The 19,096-nt window shown below is 32.1% G+C and overlaps 2 protein-coding genes across 2 annotated transcripts; one reads left to right on the forward strand and one right to left on the reverse strand.

Moving 5' to 3' along the window:
• The first annotated feature begins 282 nt into the window (after positions 1–282).
• On the forward strand, positions 283–14,034 carry LOC132724471 (monocarboxylate transporter 13-like). Its single transcript, XM_060709341.1, has 9 exons — positions 283–439; positions 6,963–7,170; positions 8,311–8,454; positions 9,111–9,234; positions 10,113–10,633; positions 10,834–10,939; positions 12,067–12,182; positions 12,574–12,699; positions 13,810–14,034. The coding sequence occupies exons 2-9, from the start codon at positions 6,972–6,974 to the stop codon at positions 13,983–13,985; spliced, it is 1,512 nt and encodes a 503-aa protein (XP_060565324.1). The 5' UTR covers positions 283–439; positions 6,963–6,971; the 3' UTR covers positions 13,986–14,034.
• A 3,076-nt stretch (positions 14,035–17,110) lies between these two features.
• Positions 17,111–19,096, reverse strand: LOC132724455 (sex peptide receptor-like). The gene has a single exon (XM_060709322.1). It carries the CDS (start codon positions 18,954–18,956, stop codon positions 17,583–17,585), a length of 1,374 nt encoding a protein of 457 aa, XP_060565305.1. The 5' UTR covers positions 18,957–19,096; the 3' UTR covers positions 17,111–17,582.

Consider the following 19,096-nt stretch of genomic DNA (forward strand, 5'->3'; position numbering starts at 1 on the left):
TTATCCTTAACATTTTTCGACACCAATTATTGGTCAGTCACAAATAAAACAGTAACTCTTTTTGAAAAAAAATATAGACGATTCAGCTCATGATGTGAATATATGAATGAAAAATGTTTCAAGTATAGACTCAGCATCTCATTCATTTAGTTTACATTTAACGTTTTTGATGATGAAATGATGTTATACTAAAAGCCACAAGAATATTAATTACTATCTCAAAGAATTATACACATGTTTCCACTTAAGAAACACTCAAATGAACCTTTTTATCTCACATTTAAAATCGTAGTTTTTCTTTGACGTAATATGTGTATATTGGTAAAGCAGTTACGTAACATATGAAGTGCTTCATGCTAAGGAATAAACTGTAAATTATAACTGTTACAATAAAAAGGAATACATTAATTCAATGTGCAACATTAATGAATTCAAAATTGTGAAAACAGGAACATATCATACATTATGTAATGTAAAACATTGGAAACCAAAGCGCTTACATAAAGCGCTACGTGAAAGTTAACATTGTTTATGTCAACATTATAAAGAGATATTATATACTAATAGTACGATGTATTTTGTTAGATAGCAACACTATCTGGAATATTGTACAAACTTAAGTTACAGGATCAATTCCACAATCTTTTGGAGGTAAACAATTCTACGTATGTGTGCTGTTCTACAGAAATAAGAAACGTCGCTTGGAGAAAATGTTTCTAATTTCTGAAAAACAGCACGGATGAATACCAGCATATATAGTTTCAATCTTTATTTGGTTTCATTTATATTACTTTATTTAAGAAATAATATATCCCAAACTGTGATTTTATCGCTCAATAACATCACTGTTTGGAGTTCGGATGCGAGCAATTATATCACGAGGGCGTAGCCCGAGTGATATAATGATGCGCATCCGAACGACAAACAGTGATGTTATCCAGCGATAAAATCACCGATTTGGATATATTATTTCGATTCTAACACGACGTAAAAAAATTAATGCTGCCGTACCTGCTATTAAACAAAATTGCGCCTGATTTGTTTCCGTACTTATTGTTTGCGCGTCGGATTTTATTATAAATAGTGGTTACGTCACATGTATAATGATTACGTCACATGTCTAAATATAGAACGTCAAACAGTGACTATATTGCATAATAACACACACTTTCGGTTCTTCTATGTTCAATTGGGACAAATGTGGGTCGTGTTAGAATATGTCATTTATGCAAATATTTATCTTTACGAACGCGGTTCTATAAAGTACTATGAAAATAAAAGGTGACTATGAACGGAATTTGATATAGTATTGTCTTCTGCTCTTCCAGGGCTGGGAATCAAAACTGCGTCGTATCCTACAAAATGTAAACAAACGCCGCCATCTTGGAACGAAAAACGTATGTTTTTGTTTATAACTTTTTTTGTTGGAAATGACTGAAAACCAGATATATGTATTAACACGCTACACTATTTTCCGCTTCGTTCGGTATATGTTGCTTGCACAACTATTTTGTAAAACAAAAGTTATAGCGAACTTGCTTCTCGAAGCGGGGCAGAATTTTTATGAAAATGTGTGGATACGACGCAGTTCATATTGCTTTATCTATCGTTTTTTCCTTCAAATCAATTATATATTTCTTTCAGAGTTCACCATAAACTTCGAAATATAATTTTGCATCAGTTACTAAAATTTCATTAAATAGAGATGTTTATTTTCTTAGAAAATAATGATTTTTACGAAATGATACGACGCAGTTGAAAATAAAATATGATACGACGCAGTTGTATTTTTGGCAGTCTTTTCAACAGGGATAATTTTGGCAAAATATTTCTATTTAATGGAATAATCACTTGCGCTAGATAACCCCCCCCCAGATCATTTGCGGTGTATAGCAATGTTCTGTTGCTTTTGATTATTTAGAATACATTGTGTCATGTCCAATATATAACATTTAATTTGAAAGTTTACATTGCGGAAGCAACTTTTCAATTAAACATGTTACCTAATTGATCATAATATCTGAAATAATTTCTTATATTTTCCTGTATGTTCAATATTATCCCTATTTTTTATTCGCAAAAAATATAGAAATCTTGAATTCATGTTGGCTAGCTACGCTCTAAGTTAACTGTGGTTCTGCATGTTCTGGGTAATGACTGCTTTTTTTGTGGTTTGTTAACAAACTTTCACTCTACACATTAGCTTTACTAGGGGCGAGGACCTCAGGTGCGCCTTTTTGCATTATTTCAGGCAAAATGTTGCACCTGCAGAGAACCATCGACATTTTGAATTTAGCTTGATAGGTTTTCCACACGAAAGAATAAAAAGTCCCTGGTGGTTTTCGAATTCATAGCAGTTCACTTCAAGTGATTTGAATTCAGTAAACATAAACAGCTCGGCCACGGTCGGACACACCTGTCTGATTTGTTTTTTCAACAAAATTTGTTAACGTCAGCTGTACAAATAAGCAGCTTTTTTATTAACTTCGGGCGTAAAGTTATAAGATTATAAATATTTGAATTAATTATAAAGACAATAACATTTAAATTTCTTATTTCGGTATGACTAGAAGAGAAATTTTCAATGTAAACAGGGGGTAATCCTCTGTGAAGTCATTTTCTGAAAACCTTTGTTTAAGTTTTCAGGCAATTCATTATCAAATAAAAATCACACTTTAGTACGAAGGGATGTTTAGATGCCATGTCTCTAGTCTGTTGAAAATTCGATGCGATAATCTGACCTTAATTTTCTGTTCAATATTGTGAAAACTTCTTCAATACTATTGAAAGATCATGTATGCCTATATCTGTATCAAATTTATCGGTGCACAGCGTAAAATACCTTTGCAAAACGGACACCTTCTTTACAAAATAATCTGTATCATATGTAACTCGATTTTGAAAATTTAAAGTTTTTTAATGGAGAAGAATGATACTTAAGTGCAAATATAGAAAATACATTCCGTAGACCTTTCCTCATCGACGATAAAGAAATGCAATACGACAACATCAGAAAAGTTCCGCGGCGCTGAACATAAAATGACTAAACGGAACGCATAACCTACTTGCAAAAATATATTGTAGCTTAACCATTTATAATATAATTTTAAAAATTTAATGTTCAGTTTCAAATAATAAAGCTCATCTGTTCTCACCGATTATTAAGAAAATGAATACAATAAAATCGGCACGTAAAAGACATAAGTAATAACGGAATTGACGGAAATTATTGCTAGTTACAAGTAACAAAGGTAGGCATGCAATTTGCGCATAGCTCTCTTCCGATAGCAAGAGACATTTTCAAAATTTGTAATTCTTTCTCTCTGTTTTTTTTTTTAAAAAAAAGGGTCATTCCTGATTAATACTAGTTCAGAGTTCAGGAGAGGTTACACTGGAATATTGAATTTTGTATCAAAAATTGTAATCACTCCCATTTCGATCTCACGGGAACAATTTTAGAAGCATGCTAAGGCAACACTGGAACACGTTGTCATATGGTTGTGCGATCACGTGTTTATTGCACAATGTGTATTGCATTTTGATACAGTTTTTTGGAATTTGTAGATGCTTAATATGATTGGTACTTAAATGTGACCGAAAAATGCAGCCTTAATAGAATTGTATTACATTTCCATTTTTATGGAACCAATTAATAAGTGACCTTTGCTTTTGACTTAAGTTGTAAACAAGAAATATTGTTGGACGTTATTAGCATACCTAGCACATAATTTAAATAGTTTAAAACCAATATGCAGCCTGCAATGAAAATACAACTGCGTCGTATCATATTTTATTTTCAACTGCGTCGTATCATTTCGTAAAAATCATTATTTTCTAAGAAAATAAACATCTCTTTTTAATGAAAATTTAGTAAATGATGCAAAATTATGTTTTGAAGTTTATGGTGAACTCTGAAAACGAGCATATAATTGATTTGAAGGAGAAACGATAGATAAAGCAATATGACCTGCGTCGTATCCACACAGTTTCATAAAAATTCCGCTTCGAGTTGCAAGTTCGCTATAACTTTTGTTTTACAAAATAGTTGTGCAAGCAACATATACCGAACGAAGCGGAAAATAGTTTAGCGTGTTAATACATATATCTGGTTTTCAGTCATTTCCAACAAAAAGAGTTATTAACAAAAACATACATTTTTTGTTCCAAGATGGCGGCGTTTGTTTACATTTTGTAGGATACGACGCAGTTTTGATTCCCAGCCCTGTCTTCTATGAAAATTAACCCAAAGAATTCTTAAGACATACAGCATTTTTATCGCATGGCAAATAAAGCTTGACCCTTAGGACATTTTTTATCAGATAGGAATAAGAATTTAAAAAGTAATATCCTTGTACAACGTAATACCACACAACTTTTTATATCTGTTTGTCAAGTCATTTGCTCTTTAGCTGCTGGGTTTGTGTAATGGATTTGCTCAGCTTTGTATTTGGAACAGTTCATTTAAAGTTTTGATAAATAATTAAACTTAAAAGTTTCATTACAAAAACGAAACTATGTAGTTATTCTTTTAATTATTTAATTATACTTGAACTGAGAACTACAAATATATTGATTGATAAAGTTTCGTACACAGCAATGAAAATGTTTATAAAATTGTACGTTGTACCAAGAAAGATATATGCCAATTCATATTCAATACGATGTTCTTCTTAGTAATTAATTATAAATATACACACATTGATATTTTGAACTGGAAAGTGGCTATACACATGTATGCACATTTACTTTTATTTCCAAAAGCTTAATTATATATTACACTGGAGAAAGTAATAAATATTTATCGATTTTTTAATTTTGTTTCTTGAGAATCCTATACAGTCAACTATCGTTATCTCGATATCGCTTTTCTCGATATTTGGTTATCTCGATGAAATTTTGAAAGTCCTGATTTTCTTCCTTCTTTATCTTTATTGGAAATATTTGTTTTTCTCGATATTGTTATTTCGATATTTTCAGTATCTCGAAGTAAAATTTCAGCCCCGACAGTAATTTTCACGCTATTATCCTCTCTTTATCTCGACTAATAATCTTTCGTCTCTTCCCCGCAGAGGTGTGAAAAACACAAACCAGACGAGAATCACTTAATAGCATGTCATAATGATGACTATGTTTGTAACAAGTCCAGCTTTGTTTATAAAAGTTTACCTAATTAACGTATCGATTGATTTATGTCCAAAATGAGTGAATCTTCCACTTTTTATAAAATATACAAATACAAAATTTGTATTATAAAATATACGAACATTGTATTTAATTCAATGCTCCTTTAGATGTAAATGAAAAAATGTTTAGTATAGAAACAAAATCGTTGCAATATTGTATTTATGTTGGTATGTAAAATTAATATCATTTTTATGACAAATGACTATGTAGAAATAAAATTGTTGACAAAAGCTTTATATGAGGAGGTATATAAATTTTAACGAATATAGAATGTTCAGTACTACGAAAGGCGGTGCAATGGGCGTGGCTGGTTGCATTAAATACCAGTGGCATCCAGGAACATTCTGCAATATATTTAACTAAGGCATTTTAAATGACCGTATGGATGTCCACTTTTCAAACATATTTGAATTTTGTTTGTTTTATCCAAATTGATTCTTACATTTTCAAAATGTTACACACAAGTTTTACATTAATTCACTAATATTAAAATTGTCAAAAACATTTGTGTCCACTTTTATGACTAAGATATACGTTAATGTAAAACATTTTCAATATATATATATCGCTTATTCTAATTTTAACACGACATTAAACATTATGTTAGTTTGCATATTTGATTATGCAGATGGTTAGATATATCCCCCTTTACTTAAAACAAGATAATAATCATTTATGATATGTTATTTATTCATATTCATTCATATGTATATATAGATTATTTATATTCGAGCAAAAGGTATACCCGTGCTGTGTGTTGTATGATCATCTAAGCGTAACTTTAACTATGTATACTCATTAATAATAATATACAAGTCAATACTGTATAAAAAGGGTATTTCTCCGTTACAGACCTGTGGTTTTTATAAAACACTAATTAAACAAAATTTCGGTTGAAACGGGAAATTGAAGAGACATGTATTAACTACGGTGTTAACTTGGGATAGAGCTTTATTAACTAGTATGTAAACTATGCTATGAATGTTATTAATATGGTTAGTGCTTATTCAATTTGAAAGAAGAATTTGGTATAAACATATATCATATTAGCTGGATAACGAAACAAATTTTTGCAACTTATATTAATCACTTTCTAGTCCGCTTCCTGGAACCAACCAGTAATGGTGTCATATGAAGAAACATAGTCATGCCCCGAGTAGAGCTCGAACATATGATCTCTTGGTTGAGAGGGAAACACCTTAACCACTAGGCCACCGCTCCCTTTAGGTTTCTCCGGTTATATGGCCCAGTACAAACGGCTGTAAAGATATTTATCACAAGTCGAATGGCAAGGTTATATATATAGCAGAAGTATCTACACGATTATTGCCTTTATAACGAACTTGTCATGCTGTACAACAGTCTTATAAGAATAAAACATATATAAGTAATAAGTGACACAATTATAGAAAGAAATCTACATTACAAAAATGCAGTCTTTATTAAATACCGTACAAAAATATCCTGCACGTGTTTTGAGATACATTTATGTACGTGTATTTATGTGAAAATCAACTTCATCCTCATCTTGCAAGCATCAGTTTAAATTTTAGGTAGTCATGCGAATTAAATGGCTTCTCGAATATCTCGAATACGAATTTGCCCAGTGTTAAACTAATTTGTACAAAATACGAACATGTCATATGAAGTAGTAGATCAATAACGCTTTCGGCTTTGTATAAATAATCCATTGATGAGTTGAAAACCTTATCGGGTAAGTCTATCGGGTAAGGTATAATAGAAAATATAAGGTACTTTTTATAGGCTTATGATTTTAGTGATTAAAGATGTTGGAAGTTAAAACAGGAGCCCAAGAGCAATGGCGATGGGTGGTTTTAACAGGCGCATTTTGCTGTCATGCAATAACCTACGGGATTGTTTACTCATTTGGAATACTGTTTATAGCTTTAGAAGAAAGGTTTGAAGGAAGTAAAACTGAAATAGCATGGATACCTTCGCTCACTACCGGGCTTCTGCACTCTTCAGGTAGCATTTCACTAACATGTACCAAATATAGTTAAAGACTATTATCTTTATATACATTATATTCATTTTACAAATTAATTAAACAAATACCTGGACGCTGAAAATTGTTGACTACTAGTATATGTTACTGTAACAAAATGCACTTGTTTGTGGTGTTAAATATATATAGCGTGTATGCGTAAGACAAATAATTAGCTAATAATCTTTTGTACGAGATTCGAGACACTGAGCATTTCCGAGATACTATGATGTCTTATTGATTGTGCATGAAAAATGTGGCGCTTGTTTTCAGAGAAGGAATCATGCATAATGCGGAATCAGACATACACTTTTATGCAAAAATAGCGCGATTGCATTTGTTTTCATGCATTAACATTTGAAGAAGCGGTCGGATATATTGAATTTATGTCCCTGTGACATTCGGGCTTTAAATACGTCCTCGTGCCTATGACTGTTGAGTACCCGCAGATATAATCTCAAGAAAAATGTTTGCAATTTAATTCCAGATTTTAATGATGCCCTATGCGTTGATTGCTTCAAACATTATAAAACAATATATATTTTACTATATCCCTTGCTATGTTGATTTTGTCAATTGTATTTTCATAGTGTCTTACTGAATCTTCTTCACTAACGTTAGTTAACAACGCATTTAAAACGCACTATATACAGCTGTTCATTTACAAATAATACTAATTAAATCATCGGGTACTGATTTTGTACTTTTACTATATGAAGTAAATACGCAACGAGTACGCTTGGGTGACCTAGGATGTAGTTAAATATGTTTCAACTCATCTACATTTTTATTCGTCTCACATTATTCAGTATGTTATGAAGTAACGTTAATGACTTTTAATATGTTAATTATTAATAATTATTAAGTTATTTAAAAGTATTATATAAAACTTTGTCTTCCATTCAAATCCTGTTTTGTAACAAACTTTAAAAATGTTTATTTACATTTTGTGAACTGTAACTTGAATATATGATCCATTTTTAGAAATAAAGTATTTCTAAACTAGACAGTACATGTTAAATATGAACTAATTTACGTTTCACTTATAAGATTGTGAAGGCTTTTGCTTAAGACAATTTGGTCACAATTTATAATTAACTACCTTTTGTATATTTCAATAGGTTTGTTAGCAAGCATATTGGTCAAAAGATTTGGATGCAGAATAGTTACAATATCTGGTGCCATTATATGTTGTGTTGGATACATATTAAGCATTTTTGTACCTAACGTTTACATCTTATACCTAACCATGGGTCTCGTATCAGGTAAAATATGGTTGTTTATATTTCTTGCCATTATTAAATGTTTAACGATTCACATTAAGTTATATATAGACACTTATGATTAAATTCAACAACTTTTGTATGCATGTAATAAATTAGAACTAAAATGAATGGCAAATAATTTTTTTATAACATTCAATTTTAACATTGATGACTAAATCCAAAGAAATAATATATCACATACTAAAAATAAAAAGGGCAACGAAAAATTATTTTGTACCATTCAATTTAGACACTATGTGAGTAAATCTAACTCTTTGTGATACATAATATACTAATATAGAATAGAATGGCAAGGATGTTAAAATTAGAATAGAACCTCGTTCATCTGAATATGCTACGATACCTTAATTTTTATGTTTAAAGCATGGATAACATTAAGTCCTTGACCTCCTGGGTTTTTTGGTTTGTTACATAGATCCACTATGCTTTGAATATGGAATAGTCAGTTCAAGAATAAGGGGATTAAAAATACCTTAGACTCTGGCAAGACTGTGAGGATATGCAGTCTGACATGGCCCTATACTGGTGGCAAAAGGCACCTCACTCGAGGTTCCAGCAAGTTAAAGATTAAATCCATTGCTTTCATATGATTCAGGTTGTGGATTTCTATCTATTAACATATTCTAATGTTTCAGGTTGTGGATTCGGGATGGTGTTTTTGCCTGCAGTGCTGATAGTGACACAATATTTTACCAGACTTAGATCAGTTGCATGTGGTATAGCTCTGTCAGGGTGTGGTATAGGTGTTTTCATTTTCAGGTTTGTATAAAATCTTTTACAGTTTAGGTCTACTAATATAACCATTTTTTACAAAATAACTGATATTGTTTTGATTAATTATTAATTAATCCGTTTATTAGCTATATCAATGATAATTATATTTTCTATTGTAGATTTTATAAAGCTATCTTCGTTGTTGATGTTGCTGTTTTTGTTTGCTCTTTAAAGCTGTATCATAACCAACTCTACAATTGTTTAACTAATTGTTCTTTCTTCATTTCAATCACTTGAAGCAGTTATTCAGATGGTTGAAATATGTTATACGATTTTTGTTCAGTTAATGAGCAATTGATGTTTGTTTTCTTGGGCTTTAAGTCACATTAGGGTATATGGCGAGTTTCCAGCTTTCAAAGGGAAAGACATCAGGTGCCCCTTCATGCATATTTGCTAGCTTGGTTTCAAGCTTTCTTGCATGACAGAATTCAGTCTTGACAAAGTGTGATCCCTCGGTCTGTACAAAAATGAGAGATAATAAAAAGTGCAACATCCGTCAAGCCCTTAGCACCGGCTTGAGCGGTACTCACTTTACAACACTTAAAAGTGTTGCAATGATCTTTTTTAGGACCAGAAAAATGGAACAACACAGAAGTGAAGTATGAACGACGTTTTACAGCGGCCACACAACACTTGGTACATACAAAGTCCCAGTTTTATTTCTTAGTGTCATATGACATTATTTTTTAGGTTATATATGGAAATATAATGGAAATACAATGATTTAATAGTACTGTTGCGTTGAAATTAACCACCAAAGTATATTTTTATAAATCATATGTACTTATGTATATTTTTTCATAGAATAAAGATTTCATTTATTTATATTTATAAGTTTCATAGAAAATCTTTCTTTATTGTAGCCCCGTTATGAAACTTTTATTGGACCTCTACTCACTGGATGGGACATTGCTAATATTGTCGGCTGTTATCTTGAATTATATTCCTTGCGGGCTGGTTTTCCGACCCATATCAACAAAACTGGAACAAAACTCGGAGCAAAATGTTCGTAAACGTGGCACCATTGATGAAGTTGATTTCGGGGCAAATATTTCTTTACTGAATAATGACAGTAGAGAAGTATCAGCAACATCAACTGAGGCTACTGATGTAACAGTTGTACCTAAAACAAGTGACGAAACAGATAACCTTGCCGAAACCCATAACTACAAGCGTGGAGACAGTACAGACAAGACAATTGTTATTGAACAAACAAATAAATGCCAAGTGTTGCAATCCGAAAAAGCTTCAACTTTTGAATTAACTAAATATTTAATCATAATGAAAAGAAAAGAAGTCTTCATATTTATGATATCACAGTTTCTTTTCATTTTTGGATTTTATCTGCCATTTATTTTCATTCCTGATATGGCAAAAAGTTTTGGTAAATATATTAAACATTTACCCTTATGATGAAGTAAGTTGTTACACATGACTTCTTAAACATCTTATTTTATTTCATGAGTGCACTTATATTTCTCCCTTCAGCTATTAATAGAAATATAATAATTTACAAATACGAATATCTAATGTCAAAACGCAATACGCTGTAATTTGAAACGGGTTTTTTATCTTCAATAACAGGAATAAGTGAATCAAGTTCTGCATGGGTGGCATCCGTCATTGGGATCTCTAGTACATGTGGAAGAATTATTCTAGGTTACATTGCTGACAGACCGTCTATTAATAGGTATGTTTTGTGTTCTTTTTTTTTTTTTAAATATTGCGCTTTCATGTTCACTTGTACTGACTGTAAGCACTTTCTTTAAATATTTTTTATTGACTTGTCCATGTTTTGATCTGCACAAAACTGGTGAACATTTTTTGGGGTAAACTTTAACATAAAAGCAATACACATCATGACCAGACGTCTGATCTTGATCTGAACCGGTCGCATGGGTTGAATTAGTTGGCGGAAGCAGCGTTAGCTTGATACCATGTAGTCCGGTGTTCTGTGATATCACGGTATTCAACGTTCTTCGGAAATATTCAAATATAAATATCATACATGAATGAGATTTTTCTTCTATCTAAAAAGTGAACCTTATCCAGAACTGTTTGACAAAAAATTATTTCAAAAGACATTTTTTAAACTATTTCCAATGTCGGCCATTTTGGTGAATTTCAGAGGAGGTTACTATGGTATCACGGTAGTCCCCAAAAAATCAAGTATGGAAGGATAGATTGATCGAAACTTTCAAGTTAAGTTGTGAGTTAACTGGCTATAAAATTCAAACTACATGTATATGAACAGACGATATGTCAGAATATGTTATTATAACATATTTTAATTGACTTAGGAAAAACGATTAAGGAAAATAGTCGTCAAATATGAATGTTTTATAAAATAGTTTTCTTCCCACGAATACATTCATTATTCACAAAAAAAAATTATTGGCAGATGAAAATGAATTTAGTGTGCCAGTTTAAAAGATATTAGCATCATTGTGTGTTGGTTTTACTAGCAGTCAAAGAAAATGTAAATACCGTGATATCATAGAACCCGTGATATCATAGAAACCGAGTATACTTGACTAAAGCATCCAATTATCATATATTCTTAAACTATCAAAACATGACTGCTATAGCACGTGGAAGGAAAGTCATATTATATTACATTTATATTGATGTTAATACAATGCAAAATTGATAGATTGAGCTAAAGTTAACATATGATATTTTGTCCCAACTGTAGTAAAAATATACAATAATAATCTTAGTGGGTAATCAAAATGTATGTTATTTGACATATAATTTAGCAATATTTGACTTTAATCTTCTTTGTTCAATGCCTTAACCTGCTTTATTACCATACAGGCTGTGTATGTTCAAAGTAACATTACTTCTCACTGGGTTAAGTACATCATTATGTCCAGTGTTTGAAAAAATGTGGCTATTGCTTACATACGGTGTTGTGTTCGGTGTGTCGGCAGGTAAGTTTCTTAAATGATCAATTAATTAAGATACTTTTACCAAATCTGCAAGTGATTATCAGTTTTATCTCGCTTGTTTTTTTTTTACGTGACACCAACACTGTTGAGGTTACACTGTGATTTCCAGCTTTACTGGAAAAATCTCCTGTGCCTTTTGTGCAATATTTCAGGCACGGAAAAGCTTCTATGTAGAACCGCCAACCTTCCGTTGGGTGGATAGCTCTATTATATGAAAGAATCCAAAGTCCCTGTGTAGCGGAATTCGAAGCAAAGTTTAAGTGTGTATGTATTGATAATACTTGCATTACAAATTAAGCGTTCCATCCGTTCGGTTATGTTCCTGCTATAATCATTTCAATACAAATCAATCATATTATGTTTCTTTTTTCAGGTTTTAATATTTCAGTTACATCTGTTGTTATACTGGATTTTGTTGGACTAGAATATTTGACAGAAGCTTTAGGGCTAGCATCACTGTTTGGTGGAATTGGTTCAGTGCTTGGTCCTCCTTTTTCAGGTAGTCTTTGTTACCACGTGATATTCTTTGTTTCAAATTGCAAATATGGCACATTGGTAAACTATTATCAATATATGGTAAACCATTATCTTTTAATTTCATGACAAAATTGATATTCAACTTCACTTTATTAATTTAAACATATATTATTACGTCAAATACACGTCAAATATGATGCGTTTGTAACAAAAAGCAAATGGGTTGGGCAACAAGTTTTAGCAATATTAGATTAAGCCCTTCCCATATTACAAACTAATATATCATGGGTGTTCATTTATTTTATAAACTTATATATCATGGTTGTTTATTCAACTGAAGCGTTTGTTTGATTGTGATACTTTTTCTTGGATAAATTGGTTTGAAATTTAGTTTGTCCTTGGATAAAATGTGCAAACACCTGAAGGAAGCAACTATAAATCCCAGCATTATGATTTCCGAGTAATAATTAAATAAATTAAATAGTCTGACAGTCGTTTTCACGTCGTATAAGTTTGACAGTATCATTTCAAATAAAACATAAATATTGCCAGGAGATAGCCTTACTGACATTCATTCGCAAGCACTTTTTTCATTAAAATTGTCCTTTTTAATAACACCTGATAATAGACTCTATAAACATGTTTAAGCATATAAAAGAAAACCCAATACTCCTTCTTTGGATGATCAATAAATAACTCATTGAATAATTAAAATTAACATAGGGAAAAAATCTTCTATATTACTCACTGGGGGCCACTTTATCTGAAACATCAATATCTTGCCTTTAAATCTGTTTGGCAGGTGCATTTACATTTGTACTTTGAAGGACAATCTTGACACTTTAGTTTAATATCAACATATTTTGTCACAGCACATACATGTATAATATTGTACAAGTTGTAAGTATACAAAAAGCAAATGGGTTGGGCAACAACTTCTAGCAATATAAGGTTAAGCTCTTCCAAGACACATGAATATTTTACAAATTTAGACTTTTTGAATATGAATGTTTGTAGAAAAAATAACATCGCCGAGGACAATAATTTTAGTACTATCACATACATATTCACGTGTATGATAATTATTTAGATTTGTATGTTCTAATTACATTTATATAAAATTAATTTTCAGGTTTATTGTTCGACTTAACCGGAAGTTATACGGCACCTTTCCTAGTATCGGGAGGTTCTATGTCATTGGCAGCTATACTTATGTTCAATGTATCATTCTGTAGTAGAACATATGAAAAATACAATTTTTGTTTAGTTTTTATTCATTGTCCTAAGAGACGCTTTGATTACATTTGACAGTCAATGCTTCTTAAGATAAACGAATTCAATAAAACTGTTCGAACAGATGACCGATAGGAGGGATGCTGGCTTGGCAAGAGAAATTTTTATTGCGTTAATGAAATACTGGTTTTCACAATGGTCACATTTTCTATATATATGTATTTTTTAAATATTGATAAAACCTGTACCTTAAACTTACCGAAAACATCAATATACAAATGTTTCATGGTTTGTCGTCAAGTTTGTTTTTAAATCATTTCAACATAAATGTTTTTTGGTATTACAGATCTTCGATTATAGACGATACACTTTTAACATCCTGTTTGAAAGGTTTGCATTGGCTTATGATTTTTCTTAACTAAAGTGATATTCTTCCCATTTTGTCTCAAACTGTCATGTTGAGGTGACTCAGCAATATTTTTCAAAAGATTGACTTTCGTAAAGGTTATTGACCAGTACTTGATAATGAAAAAAATGTTTAGAAAGAATATAAAACTACCTAAATCATAAAAAGTTGCCTTTTTTTAAAAATAATCAAACGCTACCGATACTTTCCCCGCACGATATTTACAGAAATTCCTTTGGGTAACGTGGATTATTGATTTTTTTTCCTAATAAATTGGTTAGTGTTTATTAGTGAGCATTTACTAAATTAAATTGGTAGAAAGGCGGCGTCGTTCTTGACCGTTTTAATTTTGTAAATGCTTACAAATAAACACTAACATATACTTACAAATGAGAGGGGCAGTCTTTTTCATATTTAAGGCAAACCAAACATTTTCCAATATCAAGTATAGGTCAAAGTCAAACGTTTTTGAATTATATAGTCAATTCTGCAGCTCAACTTGACAACAAAACAAATGAGCATAATATCACTGTTGTAACCTAACAACATCACGTCACTTTTGATAATGCAATTCTAATAAGGTTCCCGTATTGTTATTTAAAACACATTTGAGCCGCGTCATGACAAAACCAACATAATGGGTTTGCGACCAGCATGGATCCAGACCAGCCTGCGCATCCGCGCAGTCTGATCAGGATCCATGCTGTTCGCTTACCAAGTCTATTACAAGTTGAGAAACTGATAGTGAACAGCGTGGATCCTGATCAGACTGCGCGGATGCGCAGGCTGGTCTAGATCCATGCTGATCGCAAACCCATTATGTTGGTTTTGTCGTGACACGGCTCATTTATGTATTCAGTCTTCTTCTTACATGGCCAGGTATACAAGTTTGTTAGCTCTAGATTCTACAACGACTTTAACACATTTTTGCTCATAACTTGACGGTTGATCCACCTCACCAGCTTTCCTGGATGACTTACCAGTAATAACTGGTATCTCCGCAAATGACATGAGATTTCCCTCGAAAATAATAACTGATAAGTTAAATTATAAATGTCTATAATAAAACTATTTGCACGTTTACAAATCATCTGATAGTAATGCTTAATTATTACATCCAAAATGATAATACTTTCTATAGATCTAAGTCTGAGATTTGTTACGAGAAATTTAAATCTTTGTGTATTAGAAAACTTTATTTTGTTTTATCGCCTTAATTGTTGTAACTAAACGCCTGTATTGCCTTCACATACATCGATATTTTTAACAGAACAAAGTAAAGGGAAATGACTGTTGTACATAATGCGTACGATAATCTGACATTGATTTTCTTTCTTTGGTTGTCTTCCGTCTTATTTGATGGCGGAGTTTGGGTTACATATTTGCCGTAAATTCAATATATTCCGTTTTGTAATAATTCTTTCGTTTGTTAAAAGTACATCAACCGTTGTTGTTAAGCGTTAATCTTTCAAGCAATACTTTAAACAAGGACGCTTAAAAAAAGCTTTTAGGCCTCTCTCTCTCTCTTGCATTCACGCAAATGATGACAATGTCATTCAGAAATTCTCACTTTCCTTGAGATTGATTTCAAATCAAATTATACCCATATGTTGTGAATTTGTAAAATTATTTTGTTCTGCTTTGAATCTAAAAATAAGTCCGTTTGAATCTTTTATATCAAAGTACAAATATTGAGTTAACAACAGTTTAAAGTCTTGCCGGACTGTAGGGAAGAACAGGCTGTCCTGATAATGTTGGGAAAGCCTTATTATTTTCTCCTCCTGCACGTTAAGGGGAGGAAGAATTAAGGTGACTGAACTCTCTAGTATGCTAATTGACATACATGTATATACAAAAACATACAGTTTACTGTAATAATTCAGATGCCAATAATCAGAATAAAATCTTAACACTTACATTAAAAATACTTTTCATACTTATTTTCCGTTTCTTATTTAAAAGGCAGATAATTAGAACATATTAAAAATTTACCGCAACCATCTTAAAGCCATCGAAATATAATTGTTTTGCTTTCGAATAGCTATTGTTTACGTGAGTAATGGAACATACATATAATTTAAAATTCAATTGTCAACGCCGCTGATTCTTGTTGCTTGGTCGTGTGGGAGTTGCGTTCATTGAGCGCCACCTTTCATGGTTGATATTGTTTACCATTTTTTATTCAAAAGCAAAGAGCATGGAATGTACATATTTCAAGACTAAATGCCTGACTATGCTTTACTTAATACTGACAATAAAGAAGTATCATCATCATCAACTGAAGCCACAGATGAAACTGAAACGGTCGTACATAAAACAAGTGACAAAACAGATAACCTTGTCGAAATCCATAACTACAGGCGTAGAGACATCACAGACAAGAACATTTTTATTGTACATACAAATGAAATATATATATAATGCATATGACAAAACTATGCAACCTTTATCATCTTAAACAAGTAATTGCCAAGCGTCGTTTTTTTTTTAAACGTCCGTGTGGTTAAAACTAAACATCGAATGTTTAGTTATGTGTCGGCAACTTTTTAACAACATATTCATATTTAAGGCCAAATATTTTTTATATCAGTGTATAATAATCTTAGGTCTTCATATTCTCTTTGATGTCCTTTGATGTTTTTGTTTTTGACTGTTTTTATTGTAGACTTGTTGCATTTGCTACATGGTAGAAATGGTAGACATGCATATAAAAGGTGCATGTCTCTAAAAGATAAAATAAATATAAAGCTTGAAATCTAAAAATAAAATACAAAAAAAAACAAAAACAAACAGCAACAAATATATAAATTTCATTCTTAAGGAAATAAAAAAATATTTACAATTAAAGTGGTACTTATAATGTTTTGTACAAAATGTCAGATATATTACCGGCTTTATCGCACTATACATAAAATAATACATGTATTTTTACGAGAAAATGCTTTTTCTGCGGGAACTTTATCATATTTTGCCGATGGACAATGTCTCAGCATGGCTTTAAACAAACTCCTCACAGTGCTTACTTCCCTTGGCAAATCTCTGTACTGATAAATGGTGAATTGGGCTTTAATCACTTCATATGCACATTTAGTCGTTAGAACAATTTTTAATTTAAGTTTTACTAATAAAAATCAGCATGATTGTCGAAACATTTTCCTTTCATGCTAACACTTCTTTAGTTTCTTATTAGCTTAATTTTTCGCAGCTACTTATGTACAACTAACTGTTACTTTTAAGGTAATTTCATTTGTCAAAATTAGCAATGTCTACATGAAGACGTCATCATTTGTCACGTCATCTGTTGCTCGAGCAGCGATGTTATCGTTATAATTAATTTTGTCGTATCCTCGAGTTGGTGTCAGAGGAATTACAGCGTGAACATTATCCGATGCTGTCGAGTGCAAGGACGTTGTTCTGCTAAATACCCTGTTCCTACTGGTAATTGAGCTACTACGTGAAAGAGTAGTTTGAACGCTCCCGCCTCTTGATGACAGGGACATTGACCGTAGACGGGCTAAACCCCGTTTAAATGTTCCACAGGTTAAAATCTTGAAGATTCTATACCGGAAGTCACGCATCATGAAACAGTATATCCAGAAGTTGGCACTGAAACTGGTATTCAGCACCAGCTCGTATACGCATATAATGATATGGTTTTCTTCTGGGGTAATTTCGTAGTTCTTATTCAGGTGCATATATATGACAAAAACGAGTTTATATATGCCGTAAGGGAGTTCGGGTATAAGGAAGAAGATAACAATTAGAACAGCGGTGTATGTAATAATTTTATCCCGTGAAGCTCGACTGACGCTCTTCTTACATGACATCATTGACATCCGTTTCTGTGCTTTTCTCAGCTCTTTTATCGTTACAGTAGTAAGGCCAACCAATAAAAAACATGGGAGAAGATGCTCTAAAGCTACGCAGAACCAAAGAAACACGCAAGACTCTTCACATGGTATTTCAGTATCCCAGCCGCACTGGATATGAACAATTTTGTTGTCCACCAAATGGTACGAATGCAACACTATCGCACCGCAATACATTACAATGATACTTATAAAAGTTTTCCAAAATGTACAAATGCGTCCCGAAACAAAAGGATGGCAAACACACATATATCTCTGAATACAAAGTAACACCGTCTGCCAGACGGACACGGTATGGAACACCGGGGAGACATACAATCTCAGAATCATGTAAGCATTACACCAGTCTTTAGTCAAGATGAAGTTACCATTTGCATATACATGGAAGCTATTTGGAAGAAGTGTCATTCCGGTCAATGTATCGGAGACGGCGATGCTTACAAACAACAAATTTGTTGCCTTTCCTCGGTTTTTCTGATTCAGAAAATATCCAGCGACGAAGACGTTTGTAAGCGCTGTCAAAATAATCAAAATCGGTTGAACGTATCCAAGAGCGTAAACTTCAAAGTCAAAAATTTCGAAATAATACTCGTCATAGTTGTAGTTGTAGTAGTAATAATAACTAGGGTAAGGTGATACGTTACTGGCACTGTATAAATGCTTGCCGGTAATCTTATCAACGTCTGAGATATTTCTTAAAGTTACGTTCTCAACCATTTCATCAACTGTAACAGTGTCAACTCTTCCAAATTCCGCAGTTGAACTATCCATTTTTTGCTTTCTAGTTATACTAATGTTGAGTAATGGAAACAATTCTGGTAGAATTTAAAATATTTTTATTATATATAGTAACGCTTTTTTTTCATAATTTTGTCGTGTAACCATCCGCCTTCTGCCGCGCAAAATGAACT

Source organism: Ruditapes philippinarum, unplaced genomic scaffold (assembly GCF_026571515.1).
Source record: "Ruditapes philippinarum isolate M1 unplaced genomic scaffold, ASM2657151v2 ctg176_1_1_1_1, whole genome shotgun sequence".
In the NCBI taxonomy this organism is placed as follows: Eukaryota; Metazoa; Mollusca; class Bivalvia; order Venerida; family Veneridae; genus Ruditapes; species Ruditapes philippinarum.